At 43.3% G+C, this 20,058-nt stretch overlaps 1 protein-coding gene across 2 annotated transcripts in view; it reads right to left on the reverse strand.

The window, feature by feature from the left end:
• Nucleotides 1–18,839, reverse strand: part of ropn1l (rhophilin associated tail protein 1-like) — a 71,161-nt gene extending 52,322 nt beyond the window's left edge. The window contains exons 1-4 of one of the 2 annotated variants that reach the window (XM_078539369.1): nt 18,732–18,839; nt 9,110–9,245; nt 5,815–5,938; nt 4,149–4,310 (exon numbers count right to left, since the gene is read on the reverse strand). In XM_078539369.1, the coding sequence (XP_078395495.1) occupies nt 4,149–4,310; nt 5,815–5,938; nt 9,110–9,240 (417 nt within the window). In that variant the 5' untranslated portion in view covers nt 9,241–9,245; nt 18,732–18,839. Of the gene's footprint in view, nt 1–4,148; nt 4,311–5,814; nt 5,939–9,109; nt 9,246–18,448; nt 18,686–18,731 lie in introns of those variants that run through there. The other variant, XM_078539370.1, reaches the window with a different exon arrangement.
• Between the last annotated feature and the right edge of the window lie 1,219 nt (nt 18,840–20,058).

The raw sequence follows: 20,058 nt of genomic DNA on the forward strand, positions 1-20,058 counted from the left end.
CATGCTCAGCCCCGACGTCATTCTGGGTCTCGAGGTGGTGCAGGTGTGTGGTGGTCTTCTGTCTGAGCATGCCCCTAGTCAAATGGAATTCCACATTGGCCCCAAAGTCCGAACGCTCCCTCAGGAGCCGCAGCCCTGCAACCTGAGTTGCCTCGCGAAAATGCGCTTGGTGCCCTTTAGCATGAGGGGTTTCCTACATGGGCTGCTGCAGCACACCCTTCACTTCCTTGCCTCGCTCCTCACCCGGACACGCCCTGTTGTGCCTAGTTGGCGTCTGGTGGCGTAGATCCTCAGTGGGGGGCCTTCTATAGGGGTGTCCTCCCACTTTCCATCGGAGACCTGGAGTGGAGGCTGTTGCACACAGCAGTCCCATACAACCGTAGGTTGTGTCGGTTCACGGGCTCCCAAGGTGCTTGCATTTTTGCGGCTTTATTGACCCCTTAAATCACACTTTGGTTTAATGTTTATAAGTTTCCTTTAAATGTTGTATTTTGTTTTTGTAGTTTCCCTTTAAGGGGCTGCCTTTTAATTTGTCCCCTGATTTGTTAATTTAATTTATTTGGTTTGGACTCAAGAGAGTTACAAGGAGAGTGGCTGCTTTTATTGATAGACCTACTGGCATATCATTGGACAGGTAAGAGTTCACAGGGACAACTCTCCCACTAGTTGGGTGCACAGAGCAGAACTCAGAGACACAGGAGTCTCCACCCATCTAGATCTAGGGGAGTAATCCTAGCCTTCAAAGGGGAAACTTGTTGATCCTAAGGCCAGAGTAAGTCAGAATTGAAAAGGCTGACAATTAAAGGTTATGCAAGCCCTCTAATAAAGATAGTGTGGTGTATTTAAATTATGCTTCTTGTTCTCATGAGGATGGTTCTATGGCAAGCAGCAGAGTCTGGTCATTGAATATATTCAAGGTTGAGTTAGACAGATTTTTGATTGACAAGGCAGCCAAAGTTTATGAAGTGGAGGGGAGGGTGGCGGGTGCAGGTAGGGAAGTGGAGTTAAGGCCACAATCAAATCAGCCATGATCTTATTGAATGGCGGAGCAGGCTCGAAGGGGTGAATGGCCTACTCCTGCTCCTATTTCTTATATTTTTATGTAATGTTAGTTGAATCAGTTTGCCATTTGATTACATTTGCTGTCTGCCTGTGACATAAAGTGGTTTCATGATTTGTATCTGGCTTCCTCTCGCTATGCATTTCCTAGTCTATTTTCAAAAAGATTGAAGAGCTTGAGTGCGCATGAGAAAGACGTAATATCCACTTCGGGCCACAAGGAGTCTTGGCGTTACTACCCTGAGTTGCCCTACAATATGACTGGGCAGCATGAGCATGGTCTTGCATTGAAGGTGGTTAGACTACTTATAAAGGGTGAAAAACATTGCTGTACCTAACAAATTATCTAAAATACACTTGAAACAATAATGAAAAAATATTCTTCAACTTCCCACAAATTCTTTTTTCCTGCAATGAGGAACAAACAAACTTGAATTTGCATATCACACTTCGTTCCCTCACGACATCTCAAAGCCCTTTACAAATAATGTACATGCCAAATTTGTGCACAGCATAAATGAATAAATAGTATATAATCTGTTATTTGCAATGCTGAGGGAAGGATGCTGACCAGGATACTGGGAGAACTCCCTGCTCTTCTTTGAATAACTTTTACCCATCTACAAAGGTTTAATGTCTCATCTAAAGACAGCAAGCCAAACAATGCAGCAATCTCTCAGTTCTGCATTTAAATGTCAACCCAGATTATCTGTTCAAGTCTGTGGTGAGGCTTGAACCAGGGTGAGACTGCTACCAACTGAGCAAAACTGAAGTAGACCATTAAGATCTAAAGTAAAGTTTCCCTTAACCAGTGTAACAATGTGCCTGAAGAATACCCTCCAACAGGTAAATCCAATATTCTGACAAGCTGTCAAATCGGGACCATTTGGTGCCAAATTATGAATCAGTCAATGCAGTTTCCAGCTCCATGTGTACCTCACAAAAATGCTTATGCGAATCCTTCAGTCTAGTTTCTGTCTTACTCACAACACCATGGGCACTATGGCCAAGGTAAATATGACATTTTCTGTGACTGTAGCTACAGTGCGTTATCCCTCCTTACTCTCTTTGTAGCATTTCTAGTGATTGATCTCACTATCCTCATTCATTTCCTCTCCTCTACCTAGCTCTCTGGGACAATCCTCATGTTGAGACACTTCCACCTATCCAAAGACAGCCAGCGTCTCTGTAGCAATGGCTTCTCTTCTTGCACCCATACCATCACCCCTGAAGTCTGCCATTGATCTATCTACCACCTGCCCCTGGGTAGCATCATCTTTGGCGTAGGATCATCTTCAATACCTGCGCAAATAACCCGACTCTATTCCATCACCATTTTCATCAATCCTGGGACCACGTCTATGTTGTCAGACACCTTGTCTAGTTATGGATGAATCAAAAAGTTATTATTATTCGTTCATGGGATGTGGGCATCATTGGCTACGCCAGCATTTATTGTCCATTCCTAATTGCCCTTGCTCAGAGGGCATTTAGGAGTCAACCACATTGCTGTGGGTCTGGAGTCACATGCTCTGGCCTGGTAAGGACAGCAGATGGATGGGTTTTTACAACAATCAGCAATGGTTTTGTGATCATCTTCAAACTTTTAATTTCAGATTTTTATTGAATTCAAATTTCACCATCTGCTGTGGTGGGGTTCGAACTCAGGTCCCCAGAGCATTACCCTGGTCTATGGAATATTGGTCCAGTGACAATGCCACTGCCTCCTAGCCAAATCGTCCAAAGACTGAAGCTTCCATCTTTGACCCTCCCATACATTGTTGGCTGTTTGCCACCAAGACTGAGCCCTTCCTTGGCAGCTTGAACAGGATGACTCAATAAAATCTTGGTATTCTTTCCAATCAAGAGTTGAGCTTCAAACCTCACACCCTATCCATCACAAATTCTGCTTACTTCCACTATCACAATATTGCCAGCTTCTGACCCTACTTCAGACCCTCTGCCACTGAAACCCTTAACCATGCTTTTATTTTTCATTTCCAGCCTCAATTTCTCCAATGTCCTCCTTACTGACCTCCCATCTTCCACTCTCCAGAAATTCTAACTGTTCAAAATTCAGTTGCCTTCATCCTGCACTGCTTGTCCATCACTGCTCTCATTACTGACCTACAATGGGTCCCAGTCCTCCAATGCATTAAATTTAAAAAAAAACACAACCCCCTCTGTAGCCTTGCTCAATTCTGTAACCTTTTCCAGTCTTATATTCATCCCTGTCCCTTTGTCCTACCATTGGTGGCAGAGCCTTTTGTGGTCTCAGCTCAAAAAGGGAATGAGTTTCGATTGAGATAGTTTGATAACTCAGATTTAAATATTTTAAATGGCTGTGTGCTAGCACCCTCAGGCAGTCACCTGGGCTGCCTATTCAGAGGATCTTGGCAAAATAGAGGCAGGCAGGGGCAGTTCTTTCACTCTATTTTCAGGACCCTACTGCCCCGTTCCTGCTGGGAAGGAGGCCACAAAATTCAGCCCCCAAGACTTGGCACCAGCGCTTTTATTCTATTTATTTCCTCTGTGTAATGTGTCTTGAGATCATTTTTCTACTTCAAAAGGTCATATATAAATGCAAGCACCTGTTGACTGAGGGGTGACAAAAATACTTGTCTTGACCTTTCGGCTGCTATTTGAGACCTGTCCTGAAATTCTCTTCTTATTGATGATTGTCAAGGTCGTTAATGTAATGAATGATGACTGTCTCAACCCAGTCCTTAGTGCACAATGTTAAAGGCTCTATAATTTAGTATTGACTGACATTAAACTGGCAATCTCTATCAGAAAAGCCCCACAGATGGCTTTCATACTAAATGACTTACTACAGTACGCTTATTACAAACAGTGTATCTACCACTTCAATTCGTGCTATGTTTTGGAGCTCTGCACTGTTTTGTTTGCTTATTCATACAACCTAATACCAGGGAAATTGAGAACTGCAACAAATAATGTACAATATGATACTCTATTAATGTGCAATGAATATTTCATTGACTATTTGACTTATAACTTCACTGTTTTGGAAATTTAAGATCAGTGTTAGCTGTAAAGCTATAAACAGTTTACAAAATTATACATACCCCACCCAAATCACTGCAAGCAAGTGCCAGGAATTTCATCCACTCAATCTCATTCTCAAAATTGCCCAGATGCAGAATGCTTTTCAGTTGTTGAATTGGCAATCCTAGACCTTTCCATTTTTCCACCAATTCTTCCTCTTCAACAAAGTTCTTTGGGGAGAGCTAAGGTACATAATCACAATGTTTTCAGATACTGAGCTTCAGTATAACAACATTTAAACATCTTGACAACCATTAACCATAAGTCAGCTCATATTTAATAGCAATCTAACATAACTACTACAAATATATCTCATGGGCCTCACGGGCATATCAAAATTACAAAGAAGGAACATTCCTGTGGTAAAGTGGATTGCTATGTACCTTTAACAGAATGTTGTTAATTGACCACTCGACCAATTGGTATACAGTGTAGGCTACTTGGATAACTGTAAGCCTAGAGCTAGAGGTGATTGAAGAAGCACACATTATGTTACTGCTCTGTTCTTAGTTCCAATAAACCACCAGTGTTTGTTCAGTCAATCAGTCTCTCTGCCTGTATTGTTTCAAGCACCAACTAATGTGTTAATATCAAGGGCGCAGCTCTCATTTGCTGGACAAAGCAAACCTGATAACCAAAAACATAAAAATTCCTTTAATCTACTGAGGTGTTCTATTAATCATGAGATAGGTTCAGAGAAAGAAGGCCCTTCAGCCCACTTAATCTTATCCTACTAGAGCATGTAGTTTCTTTATTGAGCTCAATATTCTGACCTCAACCACCCTTCTCTGTTCAACACCATCCATTAAAGAAGAACTCCTGACAATGGTTCTAAATTTAGAACTGAAATTCTGACAATGAAGATACAGAGCACCTAATTCAGGGCTGGGAAACATCACCAATATTCATTTGAGTCCCCGGACTCCCCAAACTCTGAAAGGCATCTCAAGTATTCTGCTGAGCTTTTCTCTTACCCGTGATCAACGCAAGACTTTCAAACCTCATTTGTCTCATTTCTTGTGCCTATACTGTCAAACCCTGTCCCTCCCTCACATTCCACCCCCTTAGCCCCTGCCTCACCAGATCATCTTCACTATTTCCACTATCTACAGATGTGTTCTCAGGGACAAAGCTTTTACTGGGGTGACGAGTCAACCAGGCTTCCTTTTAAATTTGGATGAGAAGTAAATTGAAGATCCTTGGCACACAATGATCTGAACATCCCTGCAGTGATGAAATAGCAGACATCCCTCCAAACTATAACCATGGTCCTATCCAGTGCACTAAAGCCACACTGGGAGTAACTAAAATGCTGAAGAATGATGGAAGGGCACAAATGGGCAACATTCTTGCTTCATTGCTGCCAAGCATGATCTGCTTCAGTACCTATTTTGTTCCATCAAACCAGTTTTAATCTGATCTCACCAGCAATTTCCACCATTGGGATCATTATATCCCACCTGCAAATCTATAAAGGAGCAAGCAAATAAATTGAATCCCACAGTAATTATTATTCCACAGAAAATCCATTGATTCAGGCTCCAGGTGCTAGAAATAGTAACTGGGAACGCTTACCAAGTATAAAAGCAAGCACGGAATAATGGTCCTTTTCAGCAGTGAATGTGGAGTATTTCAGATTTTAAACAGGAGCCTTGAAGAGTATCATTTAACTTTCTAGCATAATACCTGATTGTGCAGAATCTTTAGAAGCCCCGGTGTAAGGCCAGTGTTATTTTTCTGAGTTGCCACTGGCATTTCATATCGCTCCTTCACTGGAAGGGTTTCACCTTTAGACAATGCTGAAAAATACCTAAATCAACAACAGTCACATTAGCCACAGCTACATAGCAATATGAGGAGGTCTTGTGGTGCAGCAGGTAGCATCCCTGCCTCTGAGCCAAAAGCTCTGGGTTCAAGTCCCACTCCAGGACTTGATGGCCAGGGAAGGTTCGTTCATAATGTGGCCAAACAGGTCAACCTGTTGAATATAAACCCACAAATCCTTCCAACACAAGCCAATGGCAGGTAGTAAGACCATGAAAGATTCCTGGTCAGCCATGCAATGGAAAGAAAGTTCAAGCCTCTGCCATCACTATCCATAGTTCCAGACTACAACATGTGTGAAAGTACAGGTTGCCACAGCAACTCAGGCAGAATGAACAGTAACACGCCACCACCACATAGCAATCTGCTGGGATAGCCATGAAAGCATTGTCTTATAATGCCCGCAACAAGGAAACATTTTTAATAGAACTTTTTTATGCATTTTCTATATCTTCTCTCTCTAAAGTTACTATTGATATTGTAAGCAAAGGTGGGTTAGAGGGGCTGTTATTGCCAATGTTGCTCTTAATAAGTTCAAAGATGGTTCATCAATGGCTGTCCCTCTTCCAGGAAAGGTGCAGTGTTAAAGTTATTTTAATGGTTATAAGACTTAAGCTAACCATTTGTGAGCTTTCATTGTGATCTCTCTTCTCCCACCGTTGGTAGTCATGCTTCCAGTTACCTAAGCATCATGCTCTGGAATTCCCTCCATTAATCTCATTATCTCTCCACCAGCCACTATTCCTTCAAGGGCTTCCTTTAAATGCACCTCGCCCCTCCTGATTACTCTTTCACCTGTTTTTTCCACTCGCCTCTGTGAAACACCTTGGGATGGCTTTCTATGTTAAAGGCACTAGATAGATGCAAGTTATTGTTGTTGTTTGAACATGCAAAGCTGGATGGGAGGGTGAGCCGTGAGGAGGATGCAGAGATGCTTCAGTGTGATTTGGACAAGCTGAGTGAGTGGGCAAATGCATGGCAGATGCAGTATAATGTGGATAAATGTGAGGTTATCCACTGTGGTAGCAAAAACAGGAAGGCAGATTATTATCTGAATGGCTATAAATTGAGAGAATGGAATGTGCAATGAGATCTGGGTGTCTTCGTACACCAGTCACTGAAGGTAAGCATGCAGGTGCAGCATGCGGTAAAGAAGGTAAATGGTATGTTGGCCTTCATAGCGAGAGGATTCGAGTACAGGAGCAGGGATGTCTTGCTGCAATTATACAGGGCCTTGGTGACACCACACCTGGAATATTGTGTGCAGTTTTGGTCTCCTTATCTGAGGAAGGATGTTCTTGCTATAGAGAGAGTGCAGCGAAGGTTTACCAGACTGATTCCTGGGATGGCAGGACTGACATATGAGGACAGATTAAGTTGGTTAGGATTATATTTGCTGGAGTTCAGAAGAATGAGGGGGGATCTCATAGAAACCTATAAAATTCTAACAGGAATAGACAGGGTAGATGCAGGAAGGATGTTCCCAATGGTGGGGGAGTCCAGAACCAGGGGTCACAGTCTGAGGATACAGGGTAGACCATTTAGGACTGCGATGAGGAGAAATTTCTTCACCCAGGGAGTGGCAAGCCTGTGGAATTCACTACCACAGAAAGTAGTTGAGGCCAAAACATTGTATGTTTTCAAGAAGGAGTTAGATATAGCTCTTGGGCGAAAGGGATCAAAGGGTATGGGGAGAAAGTGGGAGCAGGCTATTGAGTTGGATGATCAGCCGTAATCATAATGAATGGCGGAACAGGCTTGAAGGGCCGAATGACCTACTCCTGCTCCTATTTTCTATGTTTCTATGACATCATAGTACTAACTAATGTCTACCAGCTCAGATTCGGTCATATAAATGGCCAACCAAAATTGCAGGAGTACTGAGATCTGGGAGAGTTGTAGCTCTGGAGAAGATTATAGACATAGGGAGAGACAGATCATAGAGGGATTTGAAAACAAATATGAGAACTTTAAATTCAAGGCATTGCCTCAATGAGCGAAGGGTAAACGATTGAATGAAACTTGATGTGAGTTAGGTTATAGGGAAATGAAAATGGATATGTTTCAGTTTATGGAATGTGCAAGGTGGGAGGACAGCCGGGAGAACACGGGAATAGTCAAGTCTAGCGGTAATAAAGGCATGGATGTGGGTTTCAGCGGTACATGAGCTGCGGCAAGGAAGGAGATGGGCAATGTTACAGAGATGGACGCAGGCTGTCTTGATGGCGGAGAGGATGTCGGGTCGGCAGCTCAGGCTCTGGATCAAGTCGGAATGCATCAGTTTGGTTCAGCCTCAAACGATGACCAGCAAGAAGCTGTGACGTATTCACTGCCTCTGAAGCAAAATCCAGTCAAAAACAAACTTTGGGGCATAACTTAAATGTGTTCCTTACAATGTGTGTCATATTAAATGCTTCAAATGTACAAGCAATCCATGTACATTAAGTTTATTTTATTATAATATATAAGCAAACAATGAAAGGGAGCTACATATTTTCAAGGAATATGCCTGCATCAGTATGGTTACCAATCACTGGTAAAGCAGTTTCTCAGTCTACAGTATTTATTAAAATTATACAAATATGAGGGTCATAGCAGTAGACTATTCATTCGAGAGGTAACTAACGACTCAGTTACTGTCACGTTGAAAGTTAAAATAACAATAACTTGCCTTTATATAATGCCTTTAATGTTCATAAAAGTCCCAAGATGCTTCACAGTTGCCTTATCTGACAGAAACAGACAATGAGCCAAAAGAGAAGATATTCAGAATGGTGAGAGGTGGTTTGCAAGGAGGGTCTTAAAGGAGGAGTTGGAGGTGGAGAGGTGAAGTTCAGGGAAAGATTTCCAGGGTGTGAGGTATGGGCAGCTGAAGGCACAACCACCAATAATGTGAAGAAGGGAAGGAAATGCTGCCTGACCTGCTGGGTAGTTGCATTGTTTAAAACCTGTTACATCTCTAACTTTATCCAGTTCCGATGAATGGTCATTGACCTGAAAGGTTAACCTCCACAGATGCTGACTGAGCTGCTGAATATTTCCAGCAATTTCTATTTTTCTTATACTCTTTTCAACCTTAGCTTTTCACCTTTTTGTTTCTCAATACAAAAATAGTTGTAGTTTTGAACTTGTTAGGTGATGTATAGGTTTTACTCACGCAGCAGACCACTGAAGAACATCGCGTGGCTGGGTCCGGATGGCAGCCTTTGTAAACTGCTTTAGAATGTCTGGAAACTCAGGTGGGATTTCAATCTGCTGAGCGCAGAACATTACATCAGGAAGAGGCATGGCTGCTGTAAAGAAGAATGAAAATGAAATAGGTTGAGTAAAACAGGAATGTATTGGGGAAGCACAAATCAGAACCGCAATAAAATCCAGAACAGAACTTGACCAGTGGGTTAAAGGTTCAACTAGATCTCAAGATGAAGTGCAAAAATTTACGATTCCTCAGATAGAGAATAGTACAGTATAGCTCTGATAATCAGTCATTTCTGCACTAAACCAAATTGAATTATCTGATAGTGTGAATTAAAATGTAAGTAAAGTAGCAAAGTGGAAATTTAGTGCTAAATCATAGAATCATAGATGGTTACAGCACAGAAGGAGGCATTTCGGTCCATTGTGTCTATACTGACTCTCTGCAAGAGCAATTCACTTAGTGCCATTCTCCCACTTTTTCCCCATTGCCCTGCAAATTTTTCCTCTTCAGGTAATGATATAATTCTCTTTTGAAAGCCATGATTGAATCTGCCTCCACCACACTCTCAGGCAGTGCATTTCAGATCCTAACTCACTGTGTAAAAGTTTTTCCTCACGTTGCCATTGCCTCTTTTGCCAATCAGCTTAAATTGGTGTCCTCTGGTTCTGGATTCTTCTACCAATGGGAACAATTCTTCCTTATCTACTCTGTTCAGAGCCCTCATGATTTTGAATACCTCTACCAAATCTCCTCTGAATCTTCTCTTCTCCAAGGAGAACAGTTCCAGCCTCCATTCGCGTGAATCTTTTCTGTACCCTCTCTAATGTCTTCACATCTTTTGTAAAGTGTAGTGCCCAGAGCTGGATGGAATACTCCAGTTGAGGCCAAACCAGTATTTTATACAGGTTTATCATAGATTCCTTGCTCTTGTACTCTATGGCCCTATTTATAAAGCGCAGGATCCCGTATGCTTTATTAATCATGGTCTCAATCTGCCCTGCCGCCTTCAATGATTTATACACATATACCCCTCGGTGCCTCTGCTCCTGCAGCCCTATTAGAATTGTAGACTTTATATTGCATTTCCCCATTCTTCATACAAAAATGAATCACCACACTTCTTTGCATTAAATATGATCTGCCATTTGTCTGCCCATTCTATCAGTCTGTCTGTGTCCTTTTGAAGCTTAACACTCTCCTCCTCACGGTTCACAATACTTCCAAGTTTTGTGTCATCTGCAAATTTTGAAGTTGTGCCCTGTACACCAAAATCTAGGTCATTAATATATATCAAGACAACCAGGGGTCCTAAAACCGACTGCTGGGGATCTCTACTATAAACCTTCCTCCGGTCCAAAAAAAAATTCACCACTACTCTCTGCTTCCTGTCACTCAGGCAATTTTGTATCTTGTTGCTACTGTCCCTTTTATTCCACGGGCTCAAACTTTGCTCACAAGTCTGTTGTGTGGCACTTTATCAAATGCCTTCTTGAAGTCCCTGTACAGCATTACCCTCACCAACCCTCTCTGTTACCTCATCAAAAAACTCAAGCAAGTTAGTTAAACATAACTTGCCCTTAACAAATTTACCTTAATAACATACGTTTGCCCAAGAGACTATTGATACTGTCCCAATCATTGTTTCTAGAAGCCTCCCCACTGAGGTTAAACAGATTGGCATGTAGTTGCTGGGATTATCCTGACACCCTTTTTTAAGAAGGGTGTAACATTTGCAATTCTCCAATTCTCTGGCGCCGTTTGAGTATCTAAGGAGGATTGGAAAATTATGACCAGTGCCTCCACAATTTCCACCCTCACTTCCCTCAGTATCTCAGATGTATCACATCCAGTCCTGGTGCCTAATCAACTTTAAGTACAGTCAGCCTCTCTAATACAGCCTCCTTAGAGATATTGAACCCATTTAAAATGTGAATGTGATTTTAAAATGTGAATTACCAGATAATCTGAAGAATGCATGGTTGACTGTAAGTCAATTTTAATTATAAGTAAAGCTGAATATTGAAAGGTCAAATATTTCCATAAAATAATTGTCAATGGCTCTAAGATTAGTACACAAATAGTCGCTTGGTAGTACAGAACTTGAGTGTTGCTGAAAAAAGAGACATGCTTTTCACCTTGCACTCATCAGGTCAGATGATTTGCAAGAATAGCAAATCTCAAAGGGAACAATTTATACTGCATGAGAAGAGAGTGCTGATTGGTTGGCAAGTGGATTCTGATTGATGGAGATGCATGGAGAATGCAGAAGGGAACAGTTAACTGTCAAGCTTTTGTTTAAATTCAAACAAAGATTGGTATGTTATCTAAACATAAAATAGATCAATTGCTTCGCTAAACTCAATGTAGAACTGGCAAAGGAGTTTTACACTTAACAGTGGGTTAAACCAGAGCATAATATTCTGGCATATGCTGTTAGCTGCCTGAATACCTGCTCTGACCTGCTGTCCAAGCAGTGATTCCTGCGCTGTTCAGGCGGGTGTCTGAGCCCAAGTGTGGAAACGAGGCCTGGGAGTTAAAGGGGCAAAATTCAACAAGGCCTGGGATTGTGGTGCATGATTACCTCACAGCCAGTCCCATTGAAGCAGGCAGCACACAGATGTCATACTGCCTGCTCATTTCAATGATTGTAGCAAACAGTCCAGCATTAAACCCTGCTGCATGCTCAACAGTGTGCATGGCTAGCACGATGCATTTAAGGGCAGCCTGTCATTCTTAAAGGACAGTTGTACTCATGCAACAGGAGCTGCTGCAACAGTTTCAGGAAGGCTTGGTTAGAAGGTAAACGATGGCAATTGGGGCAACACACTAGAGAGAGAGTTCCCAGGGTTTCATATGCGGCCCTGAATGTTTTTGTTATGGAGATCGAAAGGATCAAGAGCAATGTTTCCACAGGGGCAGGGGGCCTCGTGGAGCATGCACTCTGAGAAGGGTATGGGAGCACGTGCCAGGGTGGTCAATTCCCAAAGTCAGGCCCTGAGGACTTGGCTGCAGTGCTGAAAAAAGTTCAATGGACCCACATTGGTGATCAAGGCTAGCAAATGCATTTTTAAAAAATATCTTCCACCCACTGCACAAACAAACTTTCATACTGCTCAATGCACCACACCACTTCACTCACCCACCAGCAATCAGGACTCATGCCTAACATTCATATGCTCCACCTCATTCTCACACACTTCCCAATGCTTCCAGCCTCACACCCATGCTGCTTCTATGTACCTCTAGCTATTCATCCATGGCAAGCACATCATCCAAACAAATTGCAACACCCTCATTCTTCGCACTTTCTGAAAGGACCTGGCGTTCCATGACCGCAGGGAGCAACAAGAACCAATGAGGGATAGATACGTCTGCATCATTTGAGCCCTCTGGACAAGATGGTGCTCCATGTCATGGCTGTGACTGAGGCTGTTTCATCCGGCATCACCGAGAACATTCAGGTGACGCTATGTTCTTGCCTTATGCCCCATCTCACTCACATCCTGCTATACAGCATGAAGTGCAGGCTGCAGCTCCTTTGACCATAGGCCTCTTACTTTCCACCCCGCTCTACTTCCTTTCCCTCAACCCTCCCCTTCTGTATTTCTGCTTTCAGAGACCCAAGAATTGCCTCCTGGCCAATTGCTGTAGCTTTATTATGAAGGGTGAGAGCTATGCCAGTCCTCTGATGAAGTAGCACTGTCACTTTTACCTGACACTCACAGCCATCAGGTCAGAAACTGGCACTGCACGTACCTTAGAGGGCAGTTGGGATCAGCACATGTTGAGTCACCGAATATGAGTGGGTTGCAACGAGGTCAAGGGGGAAGAGATAGCTGCTTTGCTAGTTTCCTGGATGAGTTCTGCTGCAGAGGACTCAGCTGAGGATTTCGATGGTGCAATGAATAGGAGACCGCTAATGGGTATGCTCAACAAGATGCTTGGTGTATCATGTTGCAGAGCCTCAGGTCACTGTCAAGGAGCATGGAGGAACCTGACAGTAACTTGGCACAGGGATTCACAAAAAGCTTGGAGCATATCCTTTCCATCTTGGAAATGGTGGCCAACTCAATGGGAGCACTTGCAGACTCAGCTGTGATCTGACATCTGGTGGCCGATGTCTCAGCTTTTATTGCAGCACAGACGTAGCAACCCAATGTCTCAGTGTTGACATCCTGGAAGCTGCAGTGGAAGCTCAGACTGAGCTTATGAGGCCCATGTAGACTCAGACTGTCACCATTATGGCTACGGTTACCAGTACTCAGAGGGGCATGCAGATGTTCACAAAAGTCCAGCAGTCTGTGCCACAACAGATTACTAGGATTTCTGAGGTGTCACCCTGGACAAGTGGTAATGGTTGCATGGTACGAGTGCCTGCTGTCCTCATTCTAGACAATAGCATTTGTGCTCCCACTACTGCCACTTCACGAGTGTCCTTGCTGTTGTCTCTCAGCCAGTCATTCCACAATGCTATTGCCTATGCTGAGGTGCTACAGTTCAAAGAAGGACCCACCCAGAGCAGCTCAAAATTGTCCTGCTAGGCCATCTGCAGTCATGCCAGTCATGCTGTAGCCACTGGGGTAGCACTAAGCCAGGCATATGTACCCATGAGCCAAGCACTAAGGGAATGCATAAGGATGAATAGTTCGGTTTTCTATGCGTCGGATATAAGTGTTGTCGGATAAAGTTGTTATGGGTTTTTTTTGTTGGTGGCTTTTTATTTCAGGACTTTGGCCAAGAGGATGCTGTGATGGTCCATAACAAATTAATTGAAATGTGGAGAATAATGGAGCAAATGTGATGTGGGGATGAGATCTCAGGGGAACCAGAATCTGAGTATATGCTCACAGATAGCTCGGCCAGAGTGAAGGCTCCTAGCTGCCTCTTCCCTTCCTTCTCCTTCCCCCAAGGTGGCCTCCAAAGGGCGGCTTCATGATAGTGAGGATGCAGCAGGCCACCATGATCTTGAAAAGATGCTCTCCAGAGTGGTCCAAGCAGCAAAACTGTTCTTGCAGAGGGTGGGTTGTTTGCTCCCCAATGCTCCTGATTGCTGCATGATTCACATTGCTGTTCACGCATTGTCAGGTGGCAGAGAAAAGTCATGAGCCAGGTGTAAAGTGGCTATCCCTTGTCAGCCAGCAGCCAGCCTCTGGCCCTTCATGGCACACTGAAGACAGCAGGGACAGCTGAATGCTGCAGGATGATGATCAGGTCTGTTGCCAGGATAGCAGGCATTCGTTGACAAGATCTTTGGGCATGATTGCACACCAACTGGATGTTGATGGAGTGATGGTCCTTGTGGTTGTGAAACATCCCCGTTAACATGTGGGGCCTGTAGAGCCATGTGCAGACCATCGATTGCATGGCACACTGAGCCATTGGGAATCCCGCTAGCCTGGTAAATCCACATGCTATTTCCTCCTACTTCTGGCTTATCGGTGAGATGATGTTGAAGCCAAAACTTCTTCTATACAAGGCCTCTGTCCCGTCCCTGATGCAGCAAGGGATGACAAGCTGTTAGATATTGCTAATGTCACCTACTCCTACCTGGAAGGGTCCACTGGTGGAGAAATTTAGGGCGATGGTAACCTTGGTGACCACTGGAAGCAATGGCCTTGCCCCACTGTGCCCCCTCGGGGTGGCTGGTAGGAGGTCACACAGTTCAGTTACCACCTGCTTGGTGAAATGGAGGCGCCTCACGCACTGCTCCAGGCTGAGGTGAAAGTGCTCCTTGGTGGGTTACGGACCATCTATTGAGTGCCCTCTTCCTCATTCCCCTGTACACTGCTTCCTATGTTGCCTGTGCTCCATTTGCAAATCATGCTGCAGCTGAAGAGTTACTGCAACTATAGCCCCCATTACTTTCTCCTGACAGGCCTCCCAACTCCTTTAATCTCATTTGCAAGATCCAGCACCCCTTCCTTTGTAAATCCAAAATCCAACAACACAGGCCAGAGGACTGCCACTAACTTTGCACCAGCAAAAGAAACTCCAAAGCACCTGGCAGTTGGATGACTTCTGCCTCTGTTGTATAAGTAACAACCTCCTGTAATATCCACAGCTCTGGAGAAGGGTCACACACAGACTCAAAGCGTTAACTCTGTTTCTCTCTCCACAGATGCTGTCAGACCTGCTGAATTTTTCCAGCATTTTCCATTTTACTTTCAGATTTTCAGCATCCACAGTATTTTGCTTTTATCCTGTTATATTCAATTCTTTGATTTACCAGTAACTGCCAATTATGTTACTATGGTCCCTGTTACACCAGTAATCCCCCATTATTTTGCCAATGCCTCTGGTATACCAATAACACTCCATTATATCATTAACACTCCATTAAACTATTATTGTCCCAATTATACTAATATTCTTGTTACACCATAAACAGCCTGCTACATATCACTAATATACCTGTTATGCCAGTAACCCTCTGGAATATCATTGCTGTACTTGTTATATCATTAACACCATGTTGTATCACTAATGCCCCCATGATATCAATATCTCCCTGTTACATCGTGGGTATCCCTCTTATACCATAAGCAGCCCATTACTTCACTGGTATGCCATTATATCAATAACAGCCCATTGTACCACTAATATCCCATTATACCAGTAATACCGTGTTATACTGCTAATGTCCCTGTTATACCAATAACACCATGTTATACCGCTAATGTCCCTGTTACACCAGTAACACGTAACACCATGTTATACCACTAAGGTCCCTATTATACCAATAACACCATTTTATACTACTAATGTTCCTGTTATACCAGTCACACCATATTATACCGCTAATGTACCTGTATACCAGTGATACCGTGTTATACTGCTAACATCCCTGTCATACCAGTAGCACCATGTTGTACCACTAATGTCACTGTTATACCAGTAACTCCATGTTATATCACTAAGGTCCTTATTACACCAGTGACACCATATTATACCGCTAAGGTCCTTGTTATACCAGTGACACCATGTTATATTTATAACATCCCTGTCATGCCAGTAATACCATATTAGACCACAAACGTCCCTGTTAAACCGATAACACCATGTTATACAACTAACAACATGTTATACCACAAACGTCCTAGTTATACCAGTAACTCCATGTTATAACACTAATGCCACTGTTATACCACTAATACCATGTTATACCACTAAGTTCCTCGTTATACCAGTAACACCATTTTATACCTATAACGTCTGTTACACCAGTAGCACCATGTTATACCACTAACGTCCCTGTTATACCAGTAATACCATATTATACCACGAACGTCCCTGTTATACCGGTATCACCATGTTATATAACTAACACCATGTTATTCCACTAATGTCATTGTTATACCGCTAACACCATGCTATACCACTAATGCCCTGTTACACCAGTAACAAGCTCATTTCATGAATGCCCCTCATGTATCAGTAATATCTTGTTAAAGAAATAGCGGAACTTGCATTCATATAATTTCTTTCACAGCCTCCAGGACGGCCCAAATGCCTTCAAGCCAATGAAGTATTTTGAAGTTTAGTCACTGTGGTAATGTAATTTCACTAATGCCTCTGTTATATAAGTAACAATCCCAGGCTATATCATAATGCCCTGTTTTACCAGTAACTCCCCATTATTTTACTAACGGCCCTGTTGTAACAGTAAAAACATGTTATATCACAACTGCATTTGTTACATCAGTAACACCACATTAAATCACTAATATCCCTCAGTGATACTCTGTTATTTCACCGATGTCCCTTGGTATATGAGTAACACCATACTAGAAAAATGTAAGATCATAAGAAATGGGAGCAGGAGTAGACCATATGAGCCCCCCCACCCCCTTCAAGACTGCTCCACCATTCGGTAAAATCATGACTGCACTTCTACTTCAACTCCATTTACCTGCCCTGTCCCCATATTGCTTGATTCCCCTACTGTTAAAAAATCTATTGGTCTCAAAGAATATGTTCAACTGAGCATCCACAGCTCTCTGGGGTAAAGAACTCCAAAGGTTCACAAACCCTGAGTGAAGAAATTTCTCATCTCAGTCCTAAACGGCTGACCCTTAGCTTGAAACTATGACCCCTAGTTCTCGACTCTCCAGCCAGGGGAAACAGCCTTTCAGCATCTAACCTGTCAACTCCACTATACGAATTTTATAAGTTTCAATAAAGTCACTGTCATTCTTCTAAACTCCAGAAAATACACAATCTCTCATCAGTGGACAACCCTCTCATCCAACGAATCAATTTATTGAATTTTGGCTGCACCCCCTCTAAAGCAAGTAAATCTTCCCTTAGGATAGACAGTACTCTAGGTAGTCGTTTGATAGTACAGAATTTGAATACTGAACAAAAGAGACACTTTTTTGCTGGAGCTTTTCGTCTTGCACTCATCAGTGCAATTCGCAAGAAAATGCCAATGTCAGGGGAAACAACATATTTATTCTGTATGAGAATAGTTGCTGATTGGTTATCATAGAGAATGCACCAGTTGATGATGACTGACAGATAATTGCCAAGCATTGTTTGAAATTGAAAGAATTGCCAAAGGAAGTGCCTCCTTCAGCAGACTTCAAACATCAGTCTGGGTATGAAGAGGAGTAAGTCTGCTTACCAAATTGAAGGTCTATAGAACAATAGTCCATCCCACTCTGCTTTAAGCATGCAAGACTTGGGCTGTGTACGAGCATCATGCCAAGAAGTTCAACCACTTTCACTCAAGGTGTCTTCGGAAGATTCTGAAGATCAGCTGGCAGGGCAAAATACCAGACACGGAGGTGCTCAACCAAGCTGGTATGCTAAGCATCCACCTCATACTGAGACAGTTGCAACTGAGTTGGGCTGGTCATATAGCCAGATTGCCTGACACTTGCTTACCAAAGCAAATTTTCTATGGAGAGCTCGCGTCTGGGGTGCATTCTCATGGCGGTAAAAGAAGGCGCTACAAGGACACCCTGAAGGCTTAGGACTTTTGATATTGACTGCAAGCAAGCCCTGGGAGAAGCTTGTCCAGGATCGTTGCACTTGGCACAACCAAATAGAAAAAAAAGTGCAGCCTCCTTCGAAAGCAAACACATATCGCAAGCAGCAAGAAAACTCAAGGAGAGAAAAATCCCAAGCCAGAAACTCGTCTAAAACTCAATCTTGTGGTATCCTGCCCTATTTACAGCAGAACCTTCTGTTCGCAGATTGGCCTTGGCAGTCAGCCACATACCCACCAGAACCCTACCAAACACCCCAGACGATGAACCATGGTCATCTTCAACAAGGACGAATAAGAAGTTTTACCAGAAAGTGGTGGGGATCTGGAACTCACTGCCTGAAAGAGTGGTATAAGCAGGAACCCTCGTGGTATTTAAAATACCTAATATGCACTTGAAGTAACCAGAGGACTCTGGACTGAGAGATGGAAAGTGGGATCGGGCTAGAGGTTTTCTTTCAGCCGGCAGACACGATGGGCCGACTTGGCTCCCTCTGTGCCCCCGCTGTGATTGAGGCCATGAGTATAATCTGCTATTATCACTGAGCCCCACCCCGATAACGTACCGGGGTAACAGAAAACACCATTTACCGGCTTGGTGCCCGCGCGGCTCCGCTACCGTCGACTCCAAGCTCAGGTATGGGGGCGGAGCCAGGTGAGAAAGCGCTGCGATAGGACGCCGGTTCCCGGGGCGACTACTGTATTCGCTTTGGTTGCTGGGTTACCGGGCTGCACTCGGATATGATCCGAGGCTGATGGGGGCGGAACCAAACTTGAGAGAGGAACAACCTGGAGCAGCGCTGAGCAATTCAGGATAGCCCAGCCCAGCGTGATCCAGTACAACTCAATATAGTTCACTCCAGTGTGATCCAGTACAATTCAACATAGTTCACTCCAGCGTGATCCAGTATAACTCAATATAGTTCACTCCAGCGTGATCCGGTACAACTCAATATAGTTCACTCCAGCGTGATCCAGTACAACTCAACATAGTTCACTCCAGCGAGATCCAGTATAACTCAATATAGTTCACTCCAGCGTGATCCAGTATAACTCAGTATAGTTCACTCCAGCGTGATCCAGTACAACTCAATATATTTCACTCCAGCGTGATCCAGTATAACTCAACATAGTTCACTCCAGTGTGATCCAGTATAATTCAGTATAGTTCACTCCAGCGTGATCCAGTATAACTCAATATAGTTCACTCCAGCGTGATCCAGTACAACTCAATATATTTCACTCCAGCGTGATCCAGTACAACTCAATATAGTTCACTCCAGTGTGATCCAGTACAACTCAATATAGTTCACTCCAGTGTGATCCAGTACAATTCAATATAGTTCACTCCAGCGTGATCCAGTATAACTCAACATAGTTCACTCCAGTGTGATCCAGTATAATTCAGTATAGTTCACTCCAGCGTGATCCAGTATAACTCAACATAGTTCACTCCAGCATGATCCAGTACAACTCAGTATAGTTCACTCCAGTGTGATCCAGTATAATTCAGTATAGTTCACTCCAGCGTGATCCAGTATAACTCAATATAGTTCACTCCAGCGTGATCCAGTATAACTCAATATAGTTCACTCCAGCGTGATCCAGTACAACTCAATATATTTCACTCCAGCGTGATCCAGTACAACTCAGTATAGTTCACTCCAGTGTGATCCAGTACAACTCAATATAGTTCACTCCAGTGTGATCCAGTACAACTCAATATAGTTCACTCCAGCGTGATCCAGTACAATTCAATATAGTTCACTCCAGTGTGATCCAGTACAACTCAATATAGTTCACTCGAGTGTGATCCAGTACAACTCAATATAGTTCACTCGAGTGTGATCCAGTACAACTCAATATAGTTCACTCCAGCGTGATCCAGTATAACTCAATATAGTTCACTCCAGCGTGA

The sequence above is a fragment of the Cetorhinus maximus genome, chromosome 3 (genome assembly GCF_964194155.1).
Source record: "Cetorhinus maximus chromosome 3, sCetMax3.hap1.1, whole genome shotgun sequence".
In the NCBI taxonomy this organism is placed as follows: domain Eukaryota; kingdom Metazoa; phylum Chordata; class Chondrichthyes; order Lamniformes; family Cetorhinidae; genus Cetorhinus; species Cetorhinus maximus.